Source organism: Scyliorhinus torazame, chromosome 30, assembly GCF_047496885.1.
Source record: "Scyliorhinus torazame isolate Kashiwa2021f chromosome 30, sScyTor2.1, whole genome shotgun sequence".
Lineage (NCBI taxonomy): Eukaryota > Metazoa > Chordata > Chondrichthyes > Carcharhiniformes > Scyliorhinidae > Scyliorhinus > Scyliorhinus torazame.
Window position 1 is genome coordinate 9,005,951 of NC_092736.1, and position 10,420 is coordinate 9,016,370.

Genomic DNA, 10,420 nt, shown 5'->3' on the forward strand with positions numbered 1-10,420 from the left:
AGGTTGTACCTAACATATCAAATTACAATAGATCCCACAATTCTTTTTAAAATACCTAATTTGCATTTGAATGAATCAATACTGGCTGTTTCCACCAACACCACTGGAGCCCTGTTCCATAGAGTGACCCACTTGCTCTTCAAAGCATCAGGCTCTATTTTATCTCAATGTTAAGTGAGTGGGTGTTGAGTTAGTTAAAAGTCTTGCCCAGTACGGTTTCCGAAGATCAGCTTAGAGTTTACCCCTCCTTCCAATGCAGTTTGTGCGTTCTCGTCCTACTGTTTTGGATTATATGGTCCACTAGAATCCTACAGACAGCAAATACATCACCTCAATTTTTGTTTACAGCAGGAGGACACCCACTGTACATCACGCAATCCAGTCCAATCCCTCAGATCCTGAATGCTGTCTTTTGTATCTTTTCAATAGCTGGGCAAGCAGCAAGTTCTTGCAATGTCCCAGCCAGCAATTCCCATTCCCGGCAAGCACGGGTTTGCTGTTTGTCGGATAACAATGGTGAGGTGCACTACATTTTGGGATGTTCTGACAATTGGGACATGGGGCTAAACAAATGCAAATTGATTCTCAAAAAACATCAGCCACACTTCGGAGGAAAGGATGCGAGAAACAAACAGCTCAAAAAAAGTGAGATTCACGTCCGCAAAAAATGCATTGCAGTTTAATGGTCTACTTACTTGCAAATTAACAGCACACAGCAGTGATATCAGCCCGACCACCATTAACGGAAGCAGTTATTTAGGAAGCACAGCTGTTGAGGTTCCCACGGAGAACTGGGTTTTACAATGACCACTGCGGAAAGCTTCAGGGTAAATGAAGGTGCTGTCAAGTGCACCTCACCCACACGTTAAAACGTAACACTAGCCCATACAAGAAAGCAGTCATTGGGTAGCAACGGGTGGGCACCATCAGCTGCCGGTGGGTGGGTCCCATGCACTGGCTGGCAGCTTCCAAGTAAACTTGCCGGTCCAAGGGCAGGCGAGCCAAACACACGTGGTGGGACCGTCCAGCACCATCTCGGGTTAAAAACAAGAACTTTGTCGAAGAACGTTTCTGAATCCATTCATCTCTAAGGCAGATTGAACCATAACACTTGATTACAACAGCCTCCCATGCACCCATCCCAACCTAAAAACAAACTCCCACATTTGGACCTGTCCTCATCAACGTCACAGCTTACGTCTAACATGAAAGAGGCGGCTGGAATTTTAACAAGCATTTCAGTAAGAAACACTCTGCGTTTGCACTTAAATCGATGCGTTTTGGAGACTTTAGAGTGAAGATGTGGGTTAGCAGAATGGCAAGTGCTGACTGAATGCAAGTTTCAAGCCCCCCCACTTCTATTTCTGGGTGGTGGGGGTGAGTGGCATTGCGTTTTTAAATAGATTCCCATGAACAGGAGACTGGATGTCCCAAACTAATAAACTGACAATGCTCAAAATATAGGGAAAGCGACATGACGCCTGGGATTTTCAATATTTATCAAGCGTGGCATGTTTTGTCCATCAACGCGAGGTAGTAACACCAGTGGTCTAAAGCTCCTAATGGCATATTGACATCAGGCCAGGCAGCCCCACCTCACTTTATGGACTCTATCCCCACCCTCCGACACAGAAATTGACCGTAACATACATAGTGTGGCCTGTGGCAGCAACATATTCCTGCCCCTCAGTTTAACAGAACCAATGCTGGTCACGAGGGTTCTTGAAATGGGTGTATTTTTAAAACAAACTGGTGCCCCACGTCACGCTCCAGACACAAACATCCCCGACACCTGTCGGAGCCAAGTGCTCAGTAGTCCCAGTACTCTCCCCAGAGCGCCAATTCCCTTTAAAACAAATGAGTTAAACATTCTGCCAAGCACACTCTCCTCCTGCAGATTTTGAGGCACTGTCCAGCAAAGTTAAAGGGCTCCTCCGGCAAATATGAGTTCCAGAGCAGCCTGGATGTCGCCGCCGGTGGCTTGCAAAGCTCGCAGGCTCAGTTCGCTGTCCTGAATCCCCATGTCTCTCAGCTGTTGCAGTTGTGGCTGCCACTGGTTCTGAAAGAGGCAAACACAGCCAGAGTCAAGTTTTATTCCCCAATCTGTTCCACTTGGTCGCGAACCAAAGGCAGCAAAGGAACGCAGTTTGACAAAAGATTATAAACAAAGGAGGTTCCACAGGTGCCGGCTTCCATTCCCCACCCCCTCCAAACCCCTATTATCCGTGCGTCCCACTGGCGTGCGAGACCATCTCAGAGGGTAACTAGGAGTCAGCCAGTTGGTGTGCGTGTGGAGTCACGGACAGGCCAGAGTGGGTAATGCCAGCCGGTTTCTTTCTCGAAAAGGACATTAAAAATGAACCAGTTGGGTTTTTATTACAATTCAATTGTTTCATTGTTCTTTTTACACTCAGGTGCTTTATGTTCGTCTCACCGCCCCCCCACACCCCCACACCCCCACACCCCCACACACACACACCCCCACACACACACACCCCCACACACACACACCCCCACACACACACACCCCCACACACACACACCCCCACACACACACACCCCCACACACACACACCCCCACACACACACACCCCCACACACACACACACACACACACACACACACACACACACACACACACCCACACACACCCCCACACACCCCCACACACCCCCACACACCCCCACACACCCCCACACACCCCCACACACACCCACACACCCCCACACACACCCACACACACCCACACACACCCACACACACCCACACACACCCACACACACACCCACACACACACCCACACACACACCCACACACACACCCACACACACACCCACACACACACACACACACACACACACACTGTCACTGAATCGAGATTAAGGGTATATAGAGTCAATGTAAAAGGATCAGGATTCGCATGACTGATTTCTCCATGTCTGGTTCAGTGATAGAGGTCAAATGCAGCATACCAAACTAACATTAGCCCACGCAGCACAGACCATGGATCAAATTCACAGACCGTCCTGATCGGTGATGCACAACAGCGGGTGAGTGGGGCGTGTCTCCAGAGACGTGGAAACCCCCTCATACTGCACAGCAGCCAGACGTTACTGGAACCCCCCAAGAGTGCGAGAAATGCAATCGAAAGCACAAACCTGAAGTGCTGAGATGTTGGAGGCTTGCAAGGCCTGCTGTAGGGCCTGGCTGAATATGTCGTGACTGATCGGGGCAGCTGACGGCATCCCCGAGTTCATCACTGGAGACAGACCCGATGCCGTGCCCTGCGGGGAGAAAAGCAGAGATCGGGGTGGTAAGTGAGGAGGAAGCGGGGAGGTGGAGGGGGGAAGCTGGTGGTCAGACGGGTAAGGCTCACCTGCGTTCCTGTGGTCGGGGTAGCGGCGCTGCTCTCTGGGGTACTGGCTAGGGCCAGCGCAGTGGCCAACTCGCTCTGTGTGATGGGCCGAGGTCCCACTGAGCCACTGTAGCCCAAGGTAGCTGGACGGGAGCCAGAGGCACCGCTTGAAGAAGCACTGGTCCGGGCCTGTGTAGACAATGTGAAGAGTTTTAATAGTTGGTGGCAAAAACATTCAGTGTTAAGTGAAGGTGGTCAGCCTGTCAGCACAGTGAGGTTATACAGCCCTCCATAAATATCAGCAGCCAGAACCATTAGTTATCAGGATATCAGGGGGGTTGCCTGCAAGAGGGTCTTGGCAGCTTGACCACCACGATCGTGTGTAAATCAGCTGCTGTGTTTCCCACATTACAACAGTAATATGCCTCAAAAGTATTTCACTGTCTAAAAGTCAATGTATTCATACACCTTTCTAGCCCACAACCTCAAAAACCAGAAGGACAAGGCAGTAAACGTGTGGGAACACCACCGCCTGGAGGCTCCTCTCCAAGGCACACACCGTCCTGACTTGGAAATATAATGTTGCTCCTTCATTGTCACTGGGTCAAACTCTCTCCCTAACAGCACTGTGGGTGTACCTACACCACGCAGACTGCAAGTGGTTCAAGAAGGCAGCTCACCACGATCTTCGAGGGAAATTCAGGACGGGGAATAGCCAGCGACACCCACATTGCATGAATTATATTAAAAATGTAATCTTTCTTTACACAATAAACTGTGTGTTATCCTGCACTCAACAAACCAGCATTCTCTGGTAAGTGTCATTTCTGTCAACTCGATTTAAAAAAAAAAAGCCAATTACTGTGTGTCCAGATAACGCATTCTTTAAAAAACTATCCTTATCGATAGATTGTAAACCTGCAATAGTTCTTAGATTTTAAATTGAAATGATTACATTATTGAGTCTTGGTTATTGCGCCCAAGCGAAGCACCTTATCTTGTGCCCGGAATAATGCAACTCCCCCATTAACAGATATTTTTCATTCACTGGCACCACTCATTCCCCAAGCATAGAATTTACAGTGCAGAAGGAGGCCATTCAGCTCATCGAGTCTGCACCAGCTCTTGGAACGAGCACCCTACCCAAGGTCAACACCTCCACCCTATCCCCATAACCCAGTAACCCCACCCAACACTAAGGGCAATTTTGGACACTAAGGGCAATTTATCATGGCCAATCCACCTAACCTGCACATCTTTGGACTGTGGGAAGAAACCGGAGCATCCGGAGGAAACCCACGCACACACGGGGAGAACGTGCAGACTCCGCACAGACAGTGACCCAAGCCGGAATCGAACCTGGGACCCTGGAGCTGTGAAGCAATTGTGCTATCCACAATGCTACCGTGCTGCCCACTATAATCGTTTATTGTCACAAGTAGGCTTCAATGATGCTACTGTGAAAAGCCCTAGTCGCCACATTCTGGCGCCTGCTCGGGGAGGCCGGTACGGGAATTGAACCCGCGCTGCTGGCCTTGTTCTGCATTACAAGCCAGCTGTTTAGCCCGCTGTGCTAAATTACGACAGCATGCGGGATAACAAAGATTTTACTGTATTGCTGACCACAGATGCCCATGCTGCACTTGAACACAGCATTTAGTTTGTGCAATCAAAATCAACTGTCAACTAAACAGAAGCAAGGGCAGCATGTGATGCAGTGGTTAGCACTGGAACTGCGGCGCTGAGAACCCGGGTTCGAATCCCGGCTCTGGGTCACTGTCCGTGTGGAGTTTGAACATTCACCCCATGTCTGCGTGGGTTTCAACCCACAACCCAAAGATGTGCAGGTTAGGTGGATTGGCCACTCTAAACTGGCCCTTAATTGGAAAAACAATAATAATTGGGTACTCTAAATTTAAAAAAAACTACAGAAGCAGTTAAAACAGCACTTCAAATTACACAATATTTTCTAAAAACTAAGCTACATATTCTTAACAAAACTGTTTTTCCTTCTGAAGACATTAGAACGCTCTGCGTCCAGCAGCAACCCTGAGCTATAAACAGCGACGGTGTTTCAGTCGATTCGTTTGAATCAGTTTAGGTCGCTTCAGGTGATAAAGGTGCTGCATACACGCAGCACTCTCTTCAATTAGCTGGAACTTCACTTACCTGCTGGAACTCATCCTCATCGTCAGAGAGCCCGTCAAAGAGGAATCCTCCTGGAACATGAAGCGGACAGGAATTGAGGCTTTTATCTATTGGTGGACACCCCCCGCCCCCCCCCCCCCCCCCCCCCCGCCCCCCCAAAAAAAAACATAAGCTTATTCAATAGTCGGTGCGCGAGTAAGCAGCACATTGGTAATTGAATTCAGCAGAAATGACAAACGGTAAGTGGGTTTGGGGATGTTGTGAAGAGAGCGTTGGGGATGGGTCCAAAGCAGAAGACCCCAATCAAAACATGATCCTACTTTCCCTCTTTTCAGACACCATGTGTGGTTTCTGAGATTTTCTGTCCTGGTTTTGTACTTTAAGCTTTATTCCCCTCATTACAAACCTCCTTTCCCAAGAGAAATGGGCTTGAAAAAAATGTGATGAAAACAGTGCTAGAAACTTGCAGGAGGGTCAAGCTGGGCTACGTTTTAGTGAAAATCCCTTGCTGGAAATAGGAGACCTGGGCCGACCAGTTTGATGAAGGATCACATCGTAAATACTAACCTGTCCTTTTGCTCTGTAAATCTCACTCTAAACCTCTTTCCCCTACTTTAAGATGCTCTTTAAACCTATTTCTTTGACCTGTAACAATAATGCCACGTTTCTGCCTGAATGCTCCTGTGATGCACTTTACTACAATTAAGGAGCTATACCAATTGCAGCTTTCTCCAACACCGCAGATGTGGGACTTACCTGGTACCTCACTGTAAGAACTGGATGGGATATTCCTCGAGTTACTAGCGGCAGTCGGCGAAGGGGCCACTCCAGTCACAGAGTGCAGGACCAACACCATCGCATTGACCAATGCAGGATGTGAGGAAACCAACCTGCAGGGGGGGAAATCACATACATTAAAGGCCAATACGGCACAACAAGCAATTAGCAAATGGACTCATTGACAGCTTTTAATGCAAGTGAATTCTTGGCTGAATGGCAAGCACTCTCTCTCTCTGGGATCACGTTGTGGATATATGACCCACACACTGATTTCACAGTATAACCGAGGGTATTGAAGAGAGTCCGGGATTGTTGTGCTGAGCAGTTAGGTCAATGTTAAGCCTGATATATACAGGAGGATGTTAACGCTCTCACTGCTGGGCCAAAGCTCCTCTCTCCTTTAAGACAGTTCACTGCCGATTCTGGGAAATCGCAATCACATGAAAACAGACACTACATTTCAGATCAGAGACATTGTCGACCTGACAGGGCGTGTGTAAATAAAAATGTTCAACAGTTACTTCCATTTATCAATGAAACACGTGCAGTACAAGACCAAAGGTTGAAGGAAGGGTCTACAATGTACAGACTAAACAGAGGCAACTCCAGATCTGGGCAAGAGGAGTTGGTGTGCTCTCTAAACCAGGAGGATTAACAAGAGCAAAACTGCAGCTGAATGAATTCCATTGCCTCAATCCCAGGGGATTTCCAGGCTCGGAGGTCAATTTGCTGGTCCCACCCTGTAGGGAACTATGATCGAAGAAACACAGGGCAGAGACTCTGCACTGATGTAGTCCCGTCACAGACTGCCTGCCGCCCCCCCCCCCTTGCTGGGTACATGCTTATTCTCATATTTGAATTGCAGTCGTACCCAGCTTTCCCTTGAATCATCACCTCCTGCACACAATTGCTTGTGATAACCATGTCCAAAATGCACTGTATTAGAAGTCACAAAGCCGGCCCATCTAGTACACAACTGTGTCGTCACTCCACATGGGCCGCGGGATAACACAGGGGAAATCCACCCTCATTGGTGGGTGCTTGTTCCATGCTCATTGAACGGGAGGGGTTCAGATTGACGGAAGGTCCTCGGAATGGGAGCTCTGTAAACACACGCTCGGTTTCAATATGATTGTCGGGTTTGAGATTTACACAGTCAGCACTTACGTGTCCAGTAGGCTTGGGTCAGTGAAGAGCACAAACAAATCTTTGTCCTGCAACACACCTAGATCAAAAATGTTAAAAACACACAAGGTCAGAACTTGCACAAGATTCAGTGGGGTTCACGTCTGAGGTATGGGATCTGGATCCTGAAAGAGTGACTCTCCAATTTCCCATTTAATTTATTCTTCAAAAGTTGTCCATATCGGTGTCTTACCTGGAAGCCTGCCATCAGTGAGGCCTTTCCAAATGCTTGCATCTCAAATATCCAAGCACAGCCTGCGGCAGGATTTCGCTATGCACAGAACATCGAGTTGTTTATTCACATTAACCAGTGTCAGTCTGACTTGGTTACAAGGTTTAACCCTATTCCAGAAACAAGTACATAATCCAAGTTGAAATCCTAATGCAGTACTGAGGGGGTGCTGCATTGTCAAGAGGAATGCCAAAATGATGTTCCATCTTCCTATTCAGGTGTAAGCTAATAATCACAGCGTGTTTTCCTGACATCCTGGTCAACATTCCTTCCTCAAGCAGCACCGGGGGGAGTTTATCCAGTGATTTATCACAATGCTGCTTGTGGGATCTTGCATAAACAGCAGAAGCAGCATGTGACAAACAGCAATCCAGTCCCACAACCAACAGGTCAGATCGAAGCTCTGCAGTCCTGCCACATCCAGCCGTGGATGGCAGCGGGCAATTAAACAACTAACTGCAGAGGGAGGCTCCACAAATATCCCCACCCTCAATGATGAGGGAGCCCAGCGCATCAGTGTGAAAGACAAGGCTGAATCATCTTCAACCATCTTCAGCCAGAAGCGCCGAGTGGATGATCTATCTCAGCCTCCTCCTGAGGCACCAGCATCACAAATGTCAGTCTTCCGCCAATTCAATTCACTCCCACGTGATATCAAGAAACTGAAGGCACCAGATACTGCAAAGTCTATGGGCACTGATAACACTCCAGCAATAGTACTGAAGATGTGTGCTCCAGAACCTGCTGTGCCTCTATCCAAGCTGTTTCCAGTACAGCTACAACACTGGCATCTACTCGGCAATGTGGAAAATTGCCCAGGTATATCCTGTACACAAAAAGCAGGACAAATCCAACCCAGCCAATTACCTCCCTATCAGTCTACTCTCCATCATCAGTAAAGTGATGGAAGGGGTCATCAACAGTGCTATCAAGCTGCACTTACTCAGCAATAACCTACTCACGGACACTCAGTTGGGTTCTGCCAGGGTCACTCAGCTTCTAACATCATTACAGCCTTGGTCCAAACATGGACAAAGGAGCTGAAGTGAATGCGACTGCCCTTGACATCAAGGCAGCATTTGACAAGAGTGTGTGGCTTCAAGAAGCCCTAGCTATACTGGAGTCACTGGGAATCAGAGAGAAATCTCTCTACTGGTTGCAGTCATACCCGGCACAAAGGAAGATGGTGTGGTTGTTGGAGGTCAATCATCTCAGCTCCAGGACATCACTGCAGGAGTTCCTCAGGGTAGTGCACTAGGCCCAACCACATTCAATTGCTTCTCCAGTTACCTTCGCTAAAGTGCAGAAGCGGGATATTCTTCAGATACTGAAGCAGCCCATATCCGTATACAGAAAGACCTGTACAATATTCAAGCCTGGGCTGATAAATAGCAGTAACATTCACACACAAAAATGGCAGTGAATGACCATCTCCTACAAGAGAGAATCGAACCATCTCCTCTTGCCATTCAGTGGCATTTTCAAAACTGACTCCCCTACTCTCAATATCCTGCCGGTTCCCATCGACCAGAAACTGAATTGGACTTGCCATATAAATACTGTGGCTACAAGAGCAGGTCAGATGCTGGGAATTCTGTGGCAGGTAACTAGCCTCCTAACTCACCAAAGCCTGTCCATCATCTATAAGGTACAAATCAAGTGTGATTGATTACTCTCCACTTGCCTGGATGAGTGCAACTCCAACAACTCCAGACATTCCACACCATCCAGGACAAAGCAGCCCCGCTTGATTGGCATCCCATTCACAAACATTCACTCACTCCACCAGCAAGGTACAGTGGCAGCCGTGTGTACCATCTACAAGATGCAGTGATGCAATTCACCGAGGTTCCTTTGACAGCATCTTCCAAACCATCAACCTCTGCCACCTAGAAGGACAAGGTCAGCAGATGCAATGGGAACGCCACCACCTGCGAATTCCCCTCAAGTCACACACTGTCCTGACTTGGGAATATATCGCAGTTCCTTCAGTCGCTGGGTCACAATGATGATATACATCCAGGTTAGGACGCTGTGACGAAATGAATCTCCTGTAGAATGACTGCCAAGTGGCGACGAAGCCACTTAACAGCGAGTAGCAACGATCTCTCAAACTCACCTAAAGCAATGGGGTCATTGCTGAGACCCGGAGTGGCAACAATGATCTGATCCAGCGACTCCTTGTTGGCTAACATCTTGAAAACCTGCAATTTGATAAAGTGGGTTGAGAGAGAACTCGGAGCGTGACAAACACACGGGCAGAACTTATTCATTACCCTCCCAAACTGCCAAACATTTACTGCTTCTAGTTTCTTTGTGTAAATTTACAGTGTTGGCCAGCAAACCGAGATTTATAGCATCTTTCTTCACTGCTTTTCGGGCCGGGGCGTGTCTCGTGGGTGAAGCAACATTTATTCCTTTTCTACTGGAGCGCAATATTGCTGGGAATCATTCTCTGGAGGAATTCATCGGATTCCAATTTCACGCACAGTTCACTCGTGAAATACAGCACAGATCTGATCAATGTGGCAAATTAGATTTGAGCTGCAGCTTCTGTACACAGCTTGCTGCGTGCAATGAGAAAAGGTTTCAAAAAGCCTGCTGCTTTATTTCACTGTATGGTCCTTGTTGGAGCACCGAGTATGGGATCAACATCCTCTCTGCGCTCCTTTAACACAGCCAATTAAAAACTAGGGGTAAACAGCAGGACCAACAGAACA

General features: G+C 47.9%; 1 protein-coding gene across 1 annotated transcript; it reads right to left on the reverse strand.

The window, feature by feature from the left end:
- Nucleotides 1–663: 663 nt before the first annotated feature.
- Nucleotides 664–9,988, reverse strand: LOC140404355 (ubiquitin-like protein 7). Its single transcript, XM_072492769.1, has 7 exons — nucleotides 9,820–9,988; nucleotides 7,451–7,508; nucleotides 6,260–6,393; nucleotides 5,525–5,574; nucleotides 3,377–3,544; nucleotides 3,159–3,284; nucleotides 664–2,059 (listed from the first exon to the last, which is right to left on the reverse strand). Exons 1-7 carry the CDS (start codon nucleotides 9,971–9,973, stop codon nucleotides 1,922–1,924), a joined length of 828 nt encoding a protein of 275 aa, XP_072348870.1. The 5' UTR covers nucleotides 9,974–9,988; the 3' UTR covers nucleotides 664–1,921.
- Nucleotides 9,989–10,420: the final 432 nt, after the last annotated feature.